General features: G+C 43.3%; 1 protein-coding gene across 8 annotated transcripts in view; it reads right to left on the reverse strand.

Annotated features, from left to right (window-relative positions):
* rimbp2b (RIMS binding protein 2b) overlaps positions 1-21,707 on the reverse strand; it is a 120,234-nt gene that overhangs the window by 26,563 nt on the left and 71,964 nt on the right. For 4 of the 8 annotated variants that reach the window (XM_064354009.1, XM_064354012.1, XM_064354011.1 and 1 more), the window contains exons 6-14: positions 19,958-20,080; positions 15,129-15,233; positions 12,898-12,948; positions 11,631-11,651; positions 8,021-8,225; positions 7,122-7,270; positions 4,180-4,259; positions 2,361-2,470; positions 1,034-1,912 (exon numbers count right to left, since the gene is read on the reverse strand). In XM_064354009.1, coding sequence (XP_064210079.1) covers positions 1,034-1,912; positions 2,361-2,470; positions 4,180-4,259; positions 7,122-7,270; positions 8,021-8,225; positions 11,631-11,651; positions 12,898-12,948; positions 15,129-15,233; positions 19,958-20,080 — 1,723 coding nt within the window. Of the gene's footprint in view, positions 1-1,033; positions 1,913-2,360; positions 2,471-4,179; positions 4,260-7,121; positions 7,271-8,020; positions 8,226-11,630; positions 11,652-12,897; positions 12,949-15,128; positions 15,234-16,506; positions 16,634-19,957; positions 20,081-21,707 lie in introns of those variants that run through there. The other 4 variants (XM_064354015.1, XM_064354014.1, XM_064354017.1 and 1 more) reach the window with 2 other exon arrangements.

Raw genomic sequence — 21,707 nt, forward strand, 5'->3', positions numbered from 1 at the left:
CTTAATAAGGACTCTTCTCGGCTGTGTACGCTTGGAATAACATCAACTGCAGGAAGTCGAAGCAAGAATGACTGCCACCTAGGATCTGAAGTGTCTGTTTTGCAAATGCGCTAAAATGGCGCCGAATTAAGATGAATAATCAGGGGAGTCATAAAGAACACTTCCTTGTGATTCGATGAAGGACCCTTGAAATCCTACAGAGCACGCACCATCTGCAGATCTAACGGCAAAACGCCATTATTGCAGTCTTCCGCGAGCGGAGAATATGCGCGTGAAATGCTATTATGTCTCAGCTGCGGCAGAAACGACCGAGAGACTTTGATTTAGCTGGTTTCCTGACTTTCACAGCCCGCAGAGGGGGTCTCTGAATTAATTCTCCATCTCTGATCAGCGCAATGCTCTGGGGGATAAAAAGCTAATATACTGTAAAGCTGGCTAATCTAATTTACATTTAATGGCTGCACACTTTGAGAAGACAAATCTAGGGCCATTATTTATGAACCAGTTTACATTCTTGCCATTTCAGGCCACCAAGGTGTAAATCAGGGTCAAGCAACGAGATATCAGCTTTTATGCAATCAGACTCTTACAGTCTCTCGGAAGCAGAGAGAGCAATTTACCGTGTGTGCACTGTCATAAGCACGCTGTAAATCTACAATCATTAGATAACCATGTTAACCAGCCAGAATTCAGATTACAATTTAGCTTATGAATAACCTTCTAATATAAAATTCGCTTTCACAGAACACGCTGATGTTGGCAGTATTCACAATACTCCCAACCTATTTCTTTATCCTCTGTCAACCCTATAATTTCAATTGTTGTCCAGATCACAAGATCAAAATCTCAAAATGAAGGGTAAGATGATATCAGAGATAGAGAGAGAGGGAGAGAAAGAGAGGAAGGGGGAGAAAGACGGTAATTGTTTGTTAAAACAAAATACTTTCGCTGTTTGCTAAGCTAATGCATTCTATGATTTCATGCCATGACGACATTTGAACTAAAGCTGAAACAAGCAGGAAGAGAAGCAGACCTGCAGGTTGGGTGCAGAACTCCACGGAGATCTCCCTCTTCTCCCTCTGCTCCAGGGGCAGCTGCCAAGGCATCTGGTGGGGCTGGGCCACGGCCTTCACCTTGTAAACGGTCATGGGCTTCAGGTTGAAGAACTGGTACTTGTAGCCGGCCGCCTTGACCATGTCATACTCGGCGTCGTTGAGGAAGATGGTGTGGCTGTAGTTGCTGTTGCTGGGCATCCAGGAGAGCTCGGCCGAGATCTGCGTGATGTTGTCCACGCGCAGGTAGTAGGGCGCCACCACCACGTCCTTGCCCACCAGCAGGGTGCAGCGCAGCTCGTCCGACAGCCCGCGCTCCGTGATGCTCTGCACGGACACGCGGTAGGTGCACGTGGCCAGGTTGAGCTTTTCGATGAGAGCCTTGGTCCTGCCCCCGAAGGGCACGGTCATGCGCACCTCCTTGTCCACCAGGACGTTGTAGCCGCTGATGGAGCCCCACCCGGGGGGCACCACCGGCGGCTCCCAGCCCACGATGACGCTTTTGGCCAGCTGCTTGATTAGGTTGATTCTCCGGGGGTAAGGCACAATGTCTTCGCCGATCTCGTCGATGCTGACGTCCAGCGTCCCGTTGTTGCAGGAGCTGAAGAGGTCCATCCCCAGGCTCCCCAAGCTGCCCAAGCTGCCCAAGCTGCCCAGGCTGTCCAGCTTTCCGTCGGACAGGAGGCTGCCCACCCCCATGCCCGCGCTCACGCCCATGCCCTGCAGGCCCATGCCGCTGTGGTTGAGGTAGCCCGACTCCTTGGCGCTGTCCCCAGGCTGGGTAGGGGGCAGCTCCTCGTCCTGGACAAAGTCCACAAAGTTGGAGGGGACCAAGCCTCTCTGCCCATCCAACAGCTCTCCTGAGATACAGACACAATAAGAGTCAACAGCTGCCATTTTTTAAAGGCCTAAACACTGTAAAAAGCAATACATTACCGATGACATTTTTACCCCATGCAAGCAGCTTATATTAAAAATCTGTATTTGTGGATCACAAAATGATTATGGATTCCAGTTTTTTAACCTACCTGTCTATGATGACATTGGTTCTTAAGGGATTATCATGATGCTTATCAAAAGATTTGTTATTAGACAGCTGCTACCAAGCTATTATGCACTACTGGGAAAAAATTGCACAGCAAAATCCCCAAGTTATGCAAATTTGTGTCACACATATTGTTCTACAGGCAAAAAAAAATGGAATTTAATGCAGGGGATTAGAAATTTTGGCAATGGGAAATCATAGCTAATGATGCTATGATTAACTGATTATACATACAACAGCACAGCTGATGGGATATAACAAACCTTCATAGAACCCATCTTCATCCATGGTCCCGTAGACATAGAGGTATTTCCCTGCCACAAGAGGGAGCTCTGCTTCAGGGTTCTCATTGGGTCCATCATAAGGGTTATAGCTGATGACAGGGTAAGATCAAATATATTTTTAGGTAAAACCAGCAATGAAGCAAAGTGAATATTTTAAGATATAAAAGATAAAGATAAGATTTATTATGTTAACAGTAAACAAATGTGAATTAATGTGTGGTTTTTTTGTTCTGAAATTCTGAATTATACTTACCTTCAGTGTAACCAAAAAAATACCTTTTTGATTTTATTGGTATAATTGAAGTAAAGTCTTCTGTCAATCATGAATGCAAGTAAGTGTCTCACTCATACTTCTACATCTATACGCCTATTAAAAAAAATATGGAATAGGGACTGAACTATTACATGTTTGTGGAAGCTAAATGAACGAAAATCTTTTTTGTATATGAACTAACACATTATAAATATACAATTTCTATTAAAATGTAGTCACGTGGCAGATATTTTTAGCCAAAGCACCTTACAAAAGTACACTTAGCATGTACCGGTTTCTGGGAACTCAGAGATGGGACAGCAAATTTGTGAGAAGATGCTGCACGGAGTGGTCTGGTTGGAGTGTATGGTATAACGCTGTCTGAAGATAGCGACCATCTAAAAGGCTTAGTTAATTCATCCGCAGTCCTGAGCAGAGACAGACCATTCCAGATTACTAAAGAAAAAAAAGGTCTATGGTAGAAATAAATCTAAATGAAGAGTTCCTTGGGTTGTGGGCCTTGGGCCATGCATAATGCAATGCACATCGATCTTTCTCCAACAATCTGTATTTTTTTATTACAAGGGAGTGATGGAGGTGCAGAAGCAGTCGGGTGTTACGCTAAGCTGGATCCCTGCACCATGCATGCCCCTTTCTCCAGTCCACCAGAGTCTACAAGGAGGAGGGCTATTTGTGTACACTGAGGTGGAGCTAGAAAACCATTATTAAAAAAAATTTTGGAGAGTGAGAGAAAGAGGAGAGAGAGAAAACAGAGTGAGAGAAAAAACAGAAAACAGAGAGAAGGGGGGAGAGAGAGACAGACAGAGAGAGAGAGAGAGAGGCAGTGGCAGTGTGGGTGGACAGTGTGGGTGGACAGTATTGTGTTTCATGAATAAAAATTACACTCGCCTTGTGTTCCAGGGGATTGCAATTATTTTGCTGACAATTTATTTTCTTTGGTGGAAGCCAGGCAGTGCATCATTATATAGAGATTAAATAAAAGCGGGGTGGGGGGGGGAACCTCAGCGCGAGACCGCAGAGCTTGGGAAGCACTGCAGTGGCGCACAGCGTTAACCCTTTCCACTCCTCCCCCGGCCCCGCGCTGGCTAACCGCTGACGAATGACAGCTGACATTTTCACAGGCCCGCCTTCTCATGATCAATGGATGCCGAGCGCCACCCGAGATTCCCACCCCCGCCCCCCACGCAGCTGACTCGTCGAGTGATTCCCTGATCTATTGATTAGCTTTAACTGGTACTGCAAACAAAACGTAGCTGCCCTAAAACCAATAGTAGGGACGCACGCTGCAGATAACAGGTATTCGGCCAGGCGTTTCCCATTAGCCTGTATACGCGTTGGCCCGTTAGCATTAGCGCGTACATGCGAGAGCTGCGTTTTGGGAAGTCGGTTTATAAGGCGCAGATGTGCTCGGAGGAGGTTTGGGAGGAGGGCTGCAGTGCATAAATGAGGCGCGAGGCGGGAGCCAGCGCCAGAGCAGAGCTCGAACCGTCGCCCGGACCGGCGCGGAAAGCGGCCGCCACTCACCTGTACCGAGCGATGCAGAGGCGGACCTTCCCCGTGTACCTGGCCTTGGACCTGGTCGTGGAACCGAGTTCATTGTCCATCTGAATGGGGGAAAGAAGCCCCTTACTGAAGAGATGTTCAAACGAGAAGCGCACACTGAACTCACAATGAGATGGAAGCAAGGAAAGAAGAAACCCAAAAGTGACCTGAAAGCTCAAGCATTTTAGTTTTCATGAAAAACCTGTGTGACATTTTGCCAAAAAAAAAAAAAAAAACTGCGTGGGAGTTTGGGAGACTTTTTTTCTTTAATAAAAGGCAGTGGAAAATGCCACAAGGGTAGCAGGAAGCCTGGGCACTGTAGTCTCCTCTCTGTACTTTCACATCATTATATCCGGCCATTCTGCTATTCTGACAAATAGCCTCTAACCCTTGTGATCCATCCAAGCTAAGGCCATAAATTCTTCAATTTTCACAACCACCAAGTGACCAGCAACTTCACTTGGGAGCACATTAGATAATAGGCTATGCATATGCAATATGCAACAATATTGGACCACAACTACATGCAATGTATAAGGAAGTGAGGTATAAGTAAGCCTTATCTATGGAACAATACATGTTCATAAACAGTTATCCACACATACATACCTCAACATGGAAACAAATGACGGTATTTCTGATTTTTTAAAAAAATTATTTATTTATTTATTTATTTATTTATTTATTTATTTATTTATTTATTTAAAGAAAGGAGCAAAAAAACTCAACCATGTCATTATATCTTACAGGGCAAATAGAGGTGGACAATGTAGTTGAATAATGGCATGCTCCCTCTCTTTAGCATTCAAAGTGTGTTGGCCTGAGCGTGAAGCTGCCCATCAGATAACATGCAAACCAACACAAAGGAGCCATCGACCTAAAACTGAAGAAGGCAAAAGATGCATCACAAGGTTCCTGATGATTAACGATTTGTTTGTGTCTTGTGCGCAAGACTACATGATACGTACTTGGAACTCAATAAAAAAAATGGGGATGTAACCTGATAGTGGATAGACTAAGCTACCTCTGCAAATTGTTTGTATTGATTTGCATCAAAAGCTGGCACAAGCTTCCAAAACAATTCCTCCCCCTCTTCCTTACTCTCTCTCTCCCTCTCTCTCGATCTCTCTCTCTCTCTAAGAATGAAATTCGCTAGCTGCAGCGATTGTTGAATAATCACAATAATCATGTTCATACAATGCTGTACAAGGCGAGAGAAAATGGCCAGCGTATTAAAAGATATCTCGTTACACTGCCCGTACAATCTGTTCAGGAACAGAGAAATGCTGCGTAATCATATGATTGAGTTGTTTTTTTTTCTGCAAATACTACGCTTATTAGTCTCAGAGACGAGCGCAAGGGAACCTGGGTCACGACGGAGATGCATTCACTGTGCTCTGAATCATCCAAGGGAGTCATTACGCAGAAGAGACTAATGCGGGTCCAACTATATTAATTATAGTCTGACAACCTCAAAGTGCATACAGATTCCTAAATGAAAAACTCTGGGATCAGAAAGACTGACTCACATCCTCTGCGCTTCAGATAAAATGTCCTCCTTTTTCAATTTTTCCTGAACGGTTACGTGATAACAAAGGCGCAACGCGGTCGGGTTGCAGTCATTAGTTTTCCCATTTGCAAGTTCCGTCCAATACGGACCAGAGGGGTACGCTCTGTATGGCGGGATATCGAGCGTGATGTAAACGTTATCTACGCAGTGTTCTTCTGCTCTTGTGGAAGATGATTTCTGTCCCGCTCAGAGTCAGAAACACATTGCCCTTTGAAAAGCCATTAGCAAATTTCTGTCCGCCGGATGTCTTTATGTTGTGGTGACACGAAACCCCATTCACACTGCTACGGTGACATACTTGTCACTGGAACTAATGCCACATCTGATGCTGACAGGATACTGTATTGCTGCATACCCCTTCCTACGGTGGAGGCCAGCACTGGCACCATGGTAAATATAAATGTAGTGCGTGGCTTTTTGGCCCAACAAAGCGCATGCTAACTGGCCTACAGCAGAGTCTCTCTGTCAGACTGGAGAACGATCACAACAGCCGAATGCTAAAAAAACAACAGATTGCTTCATTCGCACCCCAGGAGTTGGCTTCTGAGGCACTCCGAATGGCCCCTGCTGTGAGTTCCCTCATTATTGCTTCTCACTAATGTCAAGACTTTGGCTTTCATAAGCTAATGCACAAAAACTGCAGACACGCTGGCTGCGAAGCCAACAGAAAGTCATTTCCATCAAAGCAAAATAAACATGGAAAAGGCTTTGTGCAGTTATCGTGATAAGTAAGTGTGTGAGCATTTAAAAAGTCAAAAGGCACGTAACAAAAAGGCCTCAACTTTGATTTGAAAACAGGTAGATCAAGACTTCAAATACATTCCTACTGTGCCACCCACTCTTGAGCAAGGAGGGCGGCAGCTGCTGTGTGTGTTACACTACCACAGAAACCATGGCTTTTCACACTACAGGATATACTGCAGTAAAGATAATCCAGTGCAACAAGAGGCATGTTTCACATTGATCACAACAGGCAGTTTGCATGTCACTGGGAGGAGTTAATGCTGCAACTGCCCCAGGCAAACTTAAATCTCCCTTTCTGTTGGTGGGACAAAACCAATTGTTTCCCATCACGTGGTACTCTCAGTCATTGTGAACTAACAAAAGCTAAGGACACCGCCCAGATTTGAACCTGTAATGTCTAGACTAAAGGGTCCAGCCAGTCCTCAAGGGAAGTCCAACAAGTTATGCATTAATATTCCTGTCCCATTCTTTTTTCATTGTTGTAAAAAATATGTTATATGTTAAATATATAAAATGCATATTTTTGTTGTTTTAAATGTTTGAAGTGATTAAATTTAGAAATGTAGAAGTGAAATACCTGAAAACAAAATGGCGTAACGAACACGCTCACCTCGGACAGGAAGGCCCGTCTGGGGCTGCTGGCCGAACTCCTGGTGAGGAATGTTGGCTTGACAGACAGGAGCTCGGGTTTGTCTCCGCTTATCTGCAGCGGTCGGATGAACTCTGATATTACCGACCTGCTCGCTGGACTCTCATTGCCTGAGGACAAACAAGAAGAAAGTTCTACAATCCTTCGCACAGTGTAAGATCATACGCCTGCTGTGACAAAATGAATATCCAACCAAAAAAAAAAATATGACTGATAACCTCACTTATTTAATTTAGAGTGAACTGAATGGGAAATTCTCCAACATGAGGGCATTGATTAATATCCACGGGATATCAACCATAATCTCCCATCCTGTTGGCTATAGGCAAACATTTTACAAGGCAAAATTACTTAATGACATTTGATTTTTTTTTTTTTCATGTTCAACAATAATAACTGTAATGACAATAATCCAAGAGAACTGCTATAAGAAATGAGAAGGCAGCGGCAGTAAGAACATATTGAGCTCCTTCCGCAATTTTTTAAATCAACTTTGTGCATATTTTATTTCATAATCAAAGACAGTGTTAGTGAAAATTAGTGAAAAAAGTTTTATCTAGCTAAATTATAGCTTCGGGCAAAATACTTAGTGTTCCGTACATCTTTTTGAGGATATGCAGTGCTTTGCCTTCATGCTCAAACAAAATGCCAGCGAAACCAATGCCCCCTCACCCACACCAGCACCCCAACCCACCACCACAACACGCCTACTTTCCCGCCAATCTAAAACTCTGCTATTTCTTGAATGCTGTTGTTGCAGACACGTTTTGAGATGTCACCATCAGCACAGAGAGGACAGAAACTGTTCCAGTGTGAAAGTATAATCGACAGCAGGACGGCCGAAAGGGGGGCGTGCTCACCTTTCCCGAGGGGGGCGGCCAGTCCGTTGAGAAGCTGGAACAGGGATTTGTTGGGGGACCCGGGTGACTCACACACGGTCAACGGGTTGGTGCTGAGTATATCAAACTTGCCAGCCTGCAGGCGGAACTTCTCCAGCTCTTTGGACAGGAGATTGAACTGCTCACTCTGTATCCGACATTTCTCCTCCAGTTCTCTGACTTTGGCCTGACACGGACATGGGGTGGGGAGGCGGGGGGGGGGGACACAAGGCACAGACAGAGGGAGGAAGGCCGCTGAAATCCATCCAAACCAAAGCCCTGGTGCACTGGTATGCCACCATGCAATTCAACTTGCCTCAAGTAGCACTCAACCTCACCACTACAAAAAAAAAAAAAGCAAGAAATTCACAAGAATTTGGGATCATGTAACTGAGAATTTGAACGATAACAGGAAATTCTACAACTGCTAATGTATTTAGCAGTGTATTTCCTGAGAGTAATGAAATAAAGTTCTTAACCTACTGTACTCTATCCACAGTATGAAGACCACATGCAAGACTACAGTTGCTAAAAGAGCTGTCTCTTGCTAAGAGGAGGTATGCATACCAAAATCTGAACTGTGTTCAGAGCAGGGGGAATGCTCCTCAACTTCATTTCGAAGATATAATAAAATAAAGGCAAGAATCATCATAAGTTAGAACTGTTCTTACAAAAGAAAAAAAAATATGCTGCAATATTAATTAATAGCGGTATTTAACCATGCAGTCGGGTCCTTGGTTTTATGAGGAGAACAAGCCTCCCACATGCTGGCCTGCTTTAGGGGAGATAAGAGTGGGGCTCCAGCACGCAAGCGGAGACATCCCGCTCGTTAGTTTCCATAGAGATTGATTTGGGGTCAGCAGCTCATGTCGCTGGGCTGTCACGAGTGTTTTGGTTACGGGGCGACGATGTCAGGGAGATGCTATTATCTAGAAGGTTCTAGAAGGCAACAAAGAAATGCAAAATGTCGCTGAAAACTTGATGAGGGTTTGATTGGAAAGCCACTGTTAGATATTTGTTAAATATTTGCCCGGTTTTCATTATACTTTGTTTATTTTGGGTTTGCACACTTGCCTATCTGATCCCCTCTGTCATGTAACTCCCTCCGATTACCGACTCAAAACTAGCAGACAGCTGGGATTTTCTATATTGATGACAGACCCGTCTTTCCTTATTGTATTTCAGCACTGCAGGAAGGTTAGGGCCAAGGTTAATATCAGCGAGCTGTCAGGTAATACAAAGTGAACAATGGCTGGCTTTTTCTTTTCATATTCCAGAACCTTTCCATAACCCTAATATAAAGGACAATGTCCTTTACCTCTAACTTTGCAGGAGACAATCTTTCACTATGAATACTAAAGTAGTTTGGGCCACACAGAAATCCCCGTCTGCATTCATCTTTAACTGCTTTATTTCTGCCAATGAACACTTTTTAACTCATATACTATTCATCGATATGTGCTACTACCACTACTGATATCTACTCTTCTACAGGCAAGGGCCATAGTGTTGGCTCTGCATATCAACAGTGCATATCTGTCCTTGGTGGCTTCTGCTGGACAATATACGTGCAGTTCCAGCACAGAAACTAACTGTGCCATAGCCTTTTATCTGAAATGCATTCACACAGATAAGACATGTTAAAATGTCTGCTATAGTGCAATATCAAGGCATCCAAAGTCAACTGTGCATATATATTGTTTTTTTTTTCAACAATATTTTTTTTTGTTGTTGCAATAATGCTTTTTACATGTCAATGTTAGAAATAATTTCTGGATGCCCATCTACATAAATCAGATTACAGACCACTCAGCTTTGTCCACAGTGGTCATTCCCTGTATCCCTGCTTGCTGTCACATTGAGGGAATTGGTTTGCTGTCGTTTAAGGGTAGGAAAGTTCTCATTTTATCTAGCATTTGTTTGAGCTTTGGGTTATTTCCATGCAAACGAGTTACCGCTCCTGCTCTGCGTGAGCACGCCATTGCACGGGAGGTGACCTTTCCAATCCCCGCGCATGATTCAATGGCTGGCTGCATTAGCACCGAGGCTAGTGAATTACCATCGAGGAGCACGCACCGTGTGACAAATAGTGACCTCGTAGAAACGCGTGTCCGGCACACGCACTGCAATCTGGGGAGAGGGGTCTCCACTCTGACTGAAATAACCCTATAGCGCTGAAGCAATCAACGTCCACTGCGGTGATAAAAACAATCAGGAACAAGTGCGCCACTGTTAATACATCCAAACCTGCAGTTTTTTACGTGCCTTCAGAGAGTAAGTTGATTTTATTTCGCTTCTGCCATTTTCGACAACAAGAAAAGTCCCTTTTCCCTCAAAAACAAACCAAGGCAATTAAACATCTTAATTAACTGCATAAAACATTAATCCTTAACATCAAAATTAAGGCTCATGGTTGTGAAAAGAAGCAAGACTCTCTAAAATCTCTCTATGGAAAGCTGGTAGATGTGCAGGTCTTTTGTAAGACAAAAATGAATATATCAAAAATGAATATATCACCCCTATGCCTGACGACAATGTTAATGGCTGATGATGCATATGTGACGTTATATAATATATAATATTTCCTCCTCCAGCTTTTTTTTTTTTGTCAGGCTGTTCTGAATACATTAACCCTGAATCCTATCAAGATGGAAGTGGTAAAGAGCACATTTTTCAAAAACTTGCATTAGAAAAGAGATGGATATACTGGTCACATCCAAGGACAAGGGCAAAGGCAAAGTTGTTCTTAATGCATGAAATATGCTGTGGTTTTAATCTTTGGTTCCAATTTCAGGCTTTTCCATTATCAGATAGGGTGCATTTTAAGCCACACGAAACTATAGTGGAAGGTGGGGTGGCACGCTTTCGTCAGAAATGCTTGACATGAAAAGAACTAAAAAATAATGTAACTACCACCCTCCATGAAGCGATTTTAGAAGCACTCCTAAGATTAAGGAAAGCTTCACTGAATGTCACAACGTCCCCTTTGCCTCTAGTGTACGTCGTTCTGTACGTGTCACCGCTAATCTTGGCCGATGCTGGATCCAACAGACTAATCAGCTAATGGAGCGTACTATATATCAACACGCGTGATTCAATGGCAGCTGGGTGAAGTATGTGTTTTGTGACAGTTTGCAAAGATGTCTGCGCGTATGCATTCAAGAACTGAAATTTGTGCTGTTGCCATCTGTATGTGAAGGAGATGTATGGTGCCAAAAGAAAAATAACACCGAACAGGTTACATCACAAATGCTGTTACTTCATGCCTTATGGCCAGAAAGCTTTTTTTCAGTTCTTGAATCATGTAATACCATTAAAACACACACACACACACACAAGATTACCATATCCCCCAAATTAATTTTAACTTATGACAGTCACTGAACACTGAACTTTGTTGAAAGAAAAAAAAAAACTGAATGAAATTAGCATAATGATTTTAACATTCCCAAAATGATAACTTTTTCTAGAAAATTCATGATGCACCCACTTCCGAGAAAGCTAAAATAAACTAGGGGATTCACCCTAATTTGTTTGTTGATTTACAGATAGAGAAATGAATAAATGTTAGGGAGAAACGGTTCTGAAATACCTGCATGCTGTCCAAGTGGTTCTGTATATGCATAAAACACACACCGATAACACAGCGACAAGAGATGTGAGGAAAGAAATTAAAGCACCATTACAAATATGAACACTCATACTCTTCAAAACATCTTCAAAACAATAAGATAAATTAAAGGGTTATTTATATCATGCAAAATAACTTAAACAATATGATAAATGGATATATTATATTTATAAATATAAGCCTTAAATTAAACAGAAAATATCTATTGAACCAAACATAATTTAGGCAATGAGATTCATGAAGGTCTATGTAAGCATGAGGACAAATCCCAAAGGGAAAGCAGAGGTTGGTCTTTAATATCTAATTTCTTATTCAAGGAAATTATAATGAAAAAAAAACCACACTTTTATAATATAATATAATGATAATATCAGGCACATAAGATTCATTAATCAGCAGTTCCAATTTCTTTGACAGGCCAAACTCCTCTTTTGCCCCAGCTAAAAATTAAATTTCCCTGACTGAAACCAATATTTAAGTTGTTCATATGACACCACGATTTAATGGCCGAGATATCGTTCATGCTACAAGTCTGACCTGCTGTACATTTGCTTTTCATACAATTACTGCAAGGAAGGACTTTTACGCTTCCAAATTTTGTCATTGAAATTCTCAATAATGGCATGAAAACATAATGAAGGAGAATAAATGTTAGATGCATTGAAAGATTACATGATAATGAGAAAGAAAACCCAGAAATAATTGATTGCAACATGTTACAGTAAAGCAAAAATTTTCCTTCAAGGAAGTATTGTGCCTTTCATTCAACCTCCAAGTGCAATTGTATGGACAAAAATTTGCCGTTCATGTGTGCCAATTCAAAGTCATTCTAAAAAATGTATATTGAATTCACTCCATTCTGCAGCACTGTATACTGTTTAGCACATGCAGCCACGGCCTATATAGTCACTTGGGCATCCAATTCAAGTGAAATTTCAGCAAAAATAAACAAATGAAATCTAATAAAAGCTTGTAATGCTACTTGCAGCTTTTCTCTTAATCTGGCCAATGGTCTTTAAGTACCTAGTCAGCGGTTTGAGCTACACTCTTTAGCAGATCCAGGTATAAATAAAATGTTGTTTTGAAAGAGGTGCATGCAGCCTCTGCAATAGGGCCTACGCTGGCATGCAAGCCAGGCACTGATACACATGCCCCCTTGCCACCCCCCCCACCCCCCCCCCCACACACACACACACAATCAAGCCCCCCACACCCCCCAGTGACTCACCTCTAAAAGATGGACTGCACCCTCATGTTCCTTCTTAGCTTCAACTTGAGCCTTCCCAAATACACAGAGAGGTGTAGTCACTGTTACATGAATGTCAGCATTTGCATTCCATCATAATATGAACACGATGGAGAGATAGAAAAAACATGTTTGTTTACTGGAATGGGCTGGCACTGCCCTAATACATCAGATAGTGGTCAGATCCCACAGTGGTTTCCTGTCTCGGACGCTTTCGCTGATAACCGAACGTCATTTATTTCTGGAAGCGGCGGCCATGGCGTAAAAATGAAGTCGTGTTATTAGGCGAGGGGGCGCGAAGGCGAGCCTCATTTCCTGTTCCGCGTGTAGGCCGAGAGGAAACCTGAGCAAGGTTCAAGGGAGAACGCAATTACCACCATGGCCCTGGCAGCCACAGTTATCTGTCCTTCACGATATGTGTTTTCTTCCTCCGTGTCAGGGTGAGGAATATGCTTGGTGATGCTTCTGGAAGATGTGAATGGATTCAAAATGAAACTTCGGAACAGAGGTGGGGGGGTGGTGTTCTTTTGAGGGCCTAGTTTAATTATAGCCTGTGCAACCTCTCCTACATTTCAAAAATATGTGCTCAAACCAAAATGTCAGTGCTGTCTTCCTTTGAGGGGTCTCTGATACACTGGTTCCTACAAGCTGGCCTCTCCTGCTGTAAGACAGACAGGCCTGAGCCTTCGTGAGCCTCCAGTGGGTGACGGCAGGACTGTAATGTGGTTTAAATCATGGCCCATGGTGGCTGAAAGTGATAATAGGAAACATTGATCAGCAGCACTTGTGGACGAGGATGGAACTCAGGAGAAGGCAGTGATCTTGCGAAACCACTCTGTATGCTCATTAGGAGAGATGGATATTTTCTTGGGGGGGAAATATGTGCATGTGACAGACAGATATCTTGATAAAGAGACATTAAATCACCCCATCTCACCTGAGGGATTCAGAGAAACCGAGACAGGTCGTAGTAGTTTAATGTCCATATTTAATAACAGAATATATATCCACCAATTGAACTCATAACTTTCCAGTGCCAGATCACACAGAATTTCCACCGCCAATGAACCTACTGGCTGTATGACGATTTTTTAAAATTAATTCTAATTTCGTATTCAACAGCCTTGTGATGAGGAGATTCACATGGAATTGTGGGTCTGCTGGGACATCAGTACTGATGATGGGGCCATAAACAACTTAAAGTACTGAGTTTCAGTTAAAGCTGGTCTACAAGATTCTCACTGGATGTTTCAGGTAGTTTGAACCATTTGTCTGGATGTCATCTGAGAAATGTTCTTAACTAAAGAGAAGTGACCCGCTGAAATCTTATATAAATCATATTAATTCCAGGAGGTTCAACTACTGTATGTGCCAGACAATAATAAAAATAGTGTAAAATCTAAAATGCAATGCAACATATCTCAGTTTATTCTGTTTGACTCACAACATCTGCTAAGAAAGATCCTGTTCCACATGGCTAAGATAACATCTGTTGTAGTTCTAATTTCATGAATCCACTGTACAAGCAATTAATTCAAGGTAGAAAAAAAGCATTCCCTTTGTAGCCAAGGGAAAACCAAGCCATAATGAATCCTCTAATGGGAAAACAGAGAGACTCCTCGTTTATGGCAGAAGTTAAAGGAAAATGCAAGCAGCCAATATAATGACACGGAGGCTGGGGAACTGAAGGGTTCCCCATTAATTCTGTGCCTGGGACGGAGCACCGGCTCGCGACTCTCTCAGGAACTCTGTTTTCAGTCTCCAGTAATTGCTCCATTTGCGTGACGCACCTCTCCGTTCCATAATATGCAGGCAAAATATCAATTCTTCTGGGCATTTCTGTGAGCACCAACTATGTTGAGTCTGCTCAGGTACGCTCCCATTTCAACAGTGTGCCTATGAATCTTTGATGGTTTCCGGCTGCGAACCAGGTTGACCTGGGAACACAATATCTCAGGCCTCCATTTCCCTAATATCCCTAATGATTGCTCCAATTATGCAGTTTGGGGTCAGATAAACTATTGTGAACTAGATGGGTCGTAAATGAGTGAACCTCAGACTACGGGTCGAAGTATGCACTTACGGGACAAAACAAAGCATTCTCCAATGTGTCAAATGCGTTCTTTGGCGCGTTCTTTGAAGGCCGAAGGCGGCTGAGGCTAACGCTAGGCTATTCCCGCACAGCGGTTCCGGTACGGCGCGGTGGCCCTTACCTTCTGAAGAAGGTCAATCTCCTGTTGTTTTGCATTGAGAACAGCCAAGGCTTGCTCATGCTCCAACTCTAGCTGCTGCCGCCTCTCTGCAGCCTCTCGCATATGCTACAGGAGGGAGAGGTTTTGGGATGGGGGGGGGACAGGAAGCAGTATGCGTTAGCAACCTTCACACCCAAAAACAGCGTTTCGCGTCTCCAGACCTCTCCACTCTCAGCCCACAGATCCCAACTCTACGATGCAGTGGTCATCTCGATTAGGGAAACTGCTGCTGTATCCACAAGTTTTCCCTATTCTTCATCTGTATTTATTAATACGATTGGTCAGGATTATGAGCCGAATACTATTAGAAAGGCATTCAAGGACGCAAGAGGTCAAAGGGAGCATATGATGTTTTGTCACAGCCTCAAACAATTCTGTTAACTTTCTCATGCACAGCAAGAGAGAATTAACAAGAGTGAGCTGAGACTACATCATCACTGCCACGTACTATTCTGCCTTTTGAAGAGAACCTCTAAAAATAGCTTCACTGAGCAGACAGAAAAAATGCAACCAGACATTGCTGAACACCTGCAGAATTGAACGGATCTCTGACTGGGGCACACAGAGCAGGACTGGAAATGCTTTTCAGAGCTTGTTGAAAAAAACAACAGCAGTTTGCAAAGTATACTACCTCTCTTTTTCACAAGAAAAGAGGCTTTTCAAAGAGATATTTTTCAAAGCAGCACCATGACCATACTTTAGTATGACAAACAGCAGGGCTTTTAGTTTCCAAACCGTGCAAACTCCACAACTTGCTTTGTTAGTGGTCTCCATGGTAACAAGCAATACAAGCGCAAGGTTAAATGCAAGGCCTTTCCCAGCCAAAAAGTGGAGTGCTCAACCTTGCAGTGCAAAATGCATAAATGTTGAAAAGGTCCAGCGTTTTCTAAGATGTTTTCTTGCCCAGAATGTGACCTAACGGCAGAAAAGCAAACAAACAAGCAGCATGATTTCAAAAGAAAGATAGCAAAAATATAAATTAACTTCATGCTGCCATAGCACAGTCGTACTCAATGTCAATGGCAGTCCCAAGCTTTGTGCGCGGGCGATGGGGAAACCATCAATGTTGTGATCATCGGCAAGTCAAATCAAGTGCCCCCTTCCCATCTCGGTCCCCAGCACCTCATCCCAACATGCACAACCGCAGTTCTGCTGTGTGGCGGCCTTTGCCAGGTGACCTTTGAGGCGTGCTTTGGGAAAACGGGGGAGGGAGAAAAGGAGGTGGGCGGGCACGACGTGACACAACCGACAATGTGGGGGGAAAGCATTTGAAAAGAAAGGTGGGACTGGTGGGGGAAGGGGGAACTGTGCATGCAGATAATATGCACAGAAGCGGTACCTTATGAATCTAACACGGGGAGAAGGGGAGGAGGGGTTTGGGAGGAGGTAGGGGGTAGGGAGGGGGGAAAACTGCTCCAGTCTTCCTAGTCAGTCACAGCGGCAGGTCTGACTTCCCACCCAAGGCACTGGAAGGCAACAGACACGGGAGCAGAGCAAGGTTAGTGGGACAAGGGATCCGCCCGCCACAGCCTCCGCACGTGAGAGACGGACACTGGCGAGGGGTTAACAGGATTAGCACACGCTTTGCACGCGGCTCAGCCGGAGAAATGCTGAACCGTAGCATCCGCCGGGATGCAGGTCAGGCTCCTGCTCCGGCCTAGAGGGGGAAACCCAGCTGCTGAGCCAGCCGGAGGAGAGGGGTGGCTGGCACACACGCTGTGACACGCCGCGCATGGCTAGCTCTGGGTCGGCTGGGGATGTTCTGTCGGCTCTAGCGGTCATCGATTCCATTTCGATGCGCCGCTCCTCACCGTTTGTGTGTCAGTCAATTATTATGTGCGAATAAAAAGTTTGACTGAAAAAGAAGACTGAGGTCTACTTCGAGATGGATGAACTGTATTAAAACTGGGGTTTTGGCAAAGATAACAGGAAGAGACCAGATCCAGGAACATCGAAGAGAGAGCGGTGAGGAGGAGCCTTTGTCTCTGAAGATCCCCTGGATCGCTCCTGATGGGCCATAATGACGGGCTTCCAACCCATCTGGGGCAGTGCTGAGAACCAGCTGTAAGGAAGCATGATTCCATCCGTCCAGTGCACCCCCACTCCCCCCCAATGAGTCATTCTCAAATGTTGTTGGGGGGGGGGGGGGCGGATAGACTGGTTACAGAGACCCATTTCTCTCCTGGAAAAAATCTGAACCTAAACCATGTCATTAAAGAGGCTGCTGACAATTAAACCAGCACATATGCATTAATGACAAGTGGGAAGATGTCTTTTCAATAACCAGAATAAGGGCAACCCAAATTACACTGTTCAAGACTAACGATCCATCCTTTTTTTCTGGTGGACAAGGAATAAGAAATTACAGCACAATCCCTACTTCCAATATTTCACAAACTGGAAATGAATAAAGAGCTGATCTACTGTGAAAAGTTTTTCTTATGTAACCATTAGCCTGAAAGAAACTGCAGTCGATATTACCTGGTGGTACCCTGTAGTCTGTTGGACAAAAGAAAGACGTTCTGTCTTTTCCTACCGTCTTGCCTGGGTCATTGATGAAGAAGCAACAAGACGCATCCAAAAAGCCAGTGCAACTTTTAACAACCACAAGACAGCATTAAGTCAGGAGTCCTGTCAGTCCCCCAAACAAGGAGATACAAGCAACTTCATGCTGAGAAATTAGCGAGCAATCTATCAAGCTAGAAAATGGACCTTTACAACCCAAAGACACATTGAATACATGGAATAGAACTACACTGAAATAGTACACACTAGATACCTATGGCAGCTAGCTAGGCAGCATATAAATCATCTCGCTTCCAGAAAGGCCAGATTGCTAGTCACCGTGGGATTTTTACTAGTATGTGAGCTAGCTAGCACTTTCTTCCAGCGCTTCCATTTATTTGGGTGTAACATTCAGCTCTGATTTGTGAGTCACTTTGAGCCACATTTTGTTTCATATAATAGAGAAATTCAGAAGCCTGACATAAAACCAGGAAAAGAAAAATTCATAATGGACACAAAATAATAATGTGTGACAAAATCAAGATGCCTTGAAATAGGCATATGCTGACGGCAATAAGGAATTCCCCAGAAATGTGGTAATTGATTGATACTGTAATTATGGTATAAAAATGTTTAGCGGTGTCATAACAATCTACCATGCGTGACTGCTTATTCTTGTGCTGAGCCAATATTTTCCCCAGAACTTTTGATCAGTTTTCGTTTACATACGGTAAATAAAAAAGAAAAAAAATATGGAATAGAATTTGGCATCATTACAAATACAATTCTTGATGTAAGCAACATTGAGATTCTGCCTTCAGATCTCCAGTTTACATGGTTAAATGGAATAGCGCAAGAAAAATATGAATTAAGCATTTTTGGCGCTGCCATATCAAATCCCGTTTTATGGTACGTAAGCTAATTTCATGTGTACGGAAGGATTGGTCCCAGCATTTGCATGAACACGTTTTTGATTCACTCTTCTGGAATAAATGAGGTTTCAAGACTGTTCAAGTTTCTGAATGTTACTTGACCCAGCAAAACGTTTGTATCTGCCTCCCTTACACAGCTTACACAGTCAGAAAATATTACACTTTTTTCTCTTGAGGGAAAGAAAAATCTATTTTCAAACAACTGTTCCTTGCATTCGCTGACAGGGCTACAGCACTGGCTGAACTTCAAGTAATTCCGTCTTGTAGGGCAATGAACTGGCCCAGAGAATCACACCAATTATAAAATTTCCCATTTGGGGAATACTTGTGTTTCTAATAGGCTACTATCCATTCTGTGTAATAACATTACGCATCTAATGTGGGAATGTACATTATTTTTAATAGCACATAAAAAATGATAGAATAACTTAAATACAGCACAGTGGAGTTTGACCCACAACTGAGTTTGAGAACCTCAATATAACACCAACCTGGAAAAATACATCAGTAATAATGGAAATGATAGACAGAGCTAAATATACTAATGCACAAGCACAAAGGATGTCCCCAGAATTAATGTGCATATCTCAAGCCACGGTAGCTCAGTGCTGCTCATAGACCAGAACACGTCATTAGCATAGCAATGAACCAGACATGGGCAGGCAGTTTTCCAAAACAAAAACACACAGAATTCACAAATGATTTGGTTTCAGCAGCTGATTTCAAGGCCCCTCTTGCCCTCGGAGCAAAAATTATGCTATTTGGAGAAAGGATGACTGCCAAGTAAGTAAACAAAGCAATTAGAATGCAAACAGAGAAGTGTTCCTTTCTCTCTTTACATACCCCTGCCCTACGACAGTTCAAAACATTTCACAATCCCCCAAATGCGGATGCTTATGCGGATGCTATGTTTTATAACCTCAGACAACATTCAATGTGTTTACATTGGGCATTTCCTATATTTCAGGCTGAAAACTATGCTTTAACCTTCATTTATGTACCTTTACCTCTGTTCAGAATTAATCTAGATTAGTGTGTCACACGTCGTTTGGACACATTTAAATTCCGTCCAGTCTGGCTGTGGGACCTGCACGGGCTCCTGGGAAATTGGATGGGGAGCCTGGCTTCCCCTTCCTTAGTGAGGGGGTTAGCAGTCCCCTCTGTCTGATATCTCTAGCCAGCACTCTGTTCCTTGCCCAGACATTGCAGCATTCAGTCTGCCATGCTGCAGAACACCTGTTGCAAGCCTCTCAGCCCCACCACTTATCCGAGTTGACCATCCCCATTCCACTTACTGTGAACATTGTGCATTGACGCCCATTGGTCCACGCAAGGGAAGGGCAGCTGGCTCACCTTTAGCACCTGCTCTAGGTTCTCCAGTTTGCCTTGGAGATGGATCTTCTCCTGCAGGGCCGAATCTCTCTCCTGAGTCACAGCAAGAAGGGTTTCTCTGAGCTGATCATAGTCTGACTTCACCTGCAGAGAGAACAGAGGGGCAGTGTTGGCCTTCTGTAGGCACAAAGATGGAAGGAGAAGATTGCCTTCCTATATCTACTTCTGGGCTGTGGACAAAGACCTTTGAGGGACATCCTTCCTACATCAAAGAACACTGTAAGTGTTGCTGCTGATCGATAGAAAAGAGAAAAATACAATATGGCTTTTTATTGAATTCAGTGCATGTGAATGTTTTAGCCTAAGTCTTCATCAGCATGTGTCATAGCTGCTTATCGATCAAATGGGAAGGGCCACTAGATATTGATGTACATATTTTCAACGCATAAACAGCTATTCTGAGTGCATGGAGGAAGGGATAGGACTGTAAGGCGAGCCAGATCAAATCTGATGCACCGCAGAGTGTTATTTGATCACACCCAGATATGTGAAATATTTTTGTGCTTACTCTAGGCACTATATCAAACCCACACTCATTCTGAGTCGGCGATGATATTTATTCATTTTGAGATATTGTTTTTCCTTGAGACAGGAGGCTATTCATTCCATATTGATTTTTGCGGCAGGAGAAGCCACTCATCTTCGCACCGGATGAGGGCGAGCGTCTTCGCCGGTTTTTACGTCAGCAAGCTCGTTAGCATCCTGCGAGACTCATGCTCAGATAATGGTCTGATTCCAGGGGCTCTCTCTGAGTGACATCAGTCTTCTTACAACATAACCATCCATCTTGCATCCTAAAACCTTGCTTTACATTTTTAATTGACTGTCACGATAAATCAGTGAATGGCTTCAGACTATATTGTATGGGGTTATTGAATGAATTAAGCATCAGCAACAGGGTGAGACATCAATTGCATTGCAATACTGACTTATATCAGTCTTAACATTTGTTCATATGTGCAGATTGAATCGAAAGAGCTTAATTTATTACTGGGCTCTGAGCTATTGGGTCCAGGTCCTTCATGATGTCATGAAGGACCTGACGTAATGGCCAATGAATGTTTTAGTCTCATTGCATACCTCCTCACACAGTTTGAGGCTAATAAAAGTATGTTTGATGATGTTTTACGCGAATCTGCGATCTCTTTACAATAGAATGAATTCAAAATGGTTTGGGATTTGGCAATTCTGCGCAAATACCCGAATTACGTGATAATCCATTATGCAATTAAGTGGATTCTACTGTATATGTTTGATGTAGCTGGCATTGTACTATATTTCTTTTCATCTGCTTTTTATGAGCAGCATGACCTGCCTTTTTTAGCCAGCTAGCTTCGTTTTGGTGGGTGGGCATGGGTGTTTAGGCTGGGGTACTGTGGTTCTGAGGGGTGATCAACACCTTAGTTTGTCAGTGCTTGATGACAGGCTGACATTTACGCTTTTTTTTTTTTACACTGTACATAGTTGATCCAAGGTTAAAACAATTATACCCATTAAGCCCAGGGTTAAGTGCAGTGTGAAAAGCTCTCGAGTGCCATGTCAAGCTGAGTGAAGTGGAATTACGTGTTGGTTACTGTAGACAGCGTTAGTAGAATTACTACCTCCAGGTCCTGTAAATCTGTTATGCTCTGTAGCTATTATGCTAGTTAGCTATTTTTAGCGATCCAAATTTCTTTGTTTTGTTATCTGACAGGCTTACTGTCCAGTTCAT

The sequence above is a fragment of the Anguilla rostrata genome, chromosome 10, assembly GCF_018555375.3.
Source record: "Anguilla rostrata isolate EN2019 chromosome 10, ASM1855537v3, whole genome shotgun sequence".
Taxonomy (NCBI): Eukaryota; Metazoa; Chordata; class Actinopteri; order Anguilliformes; family Anguillidae; genus Anguilla; species Anguilla rostrata.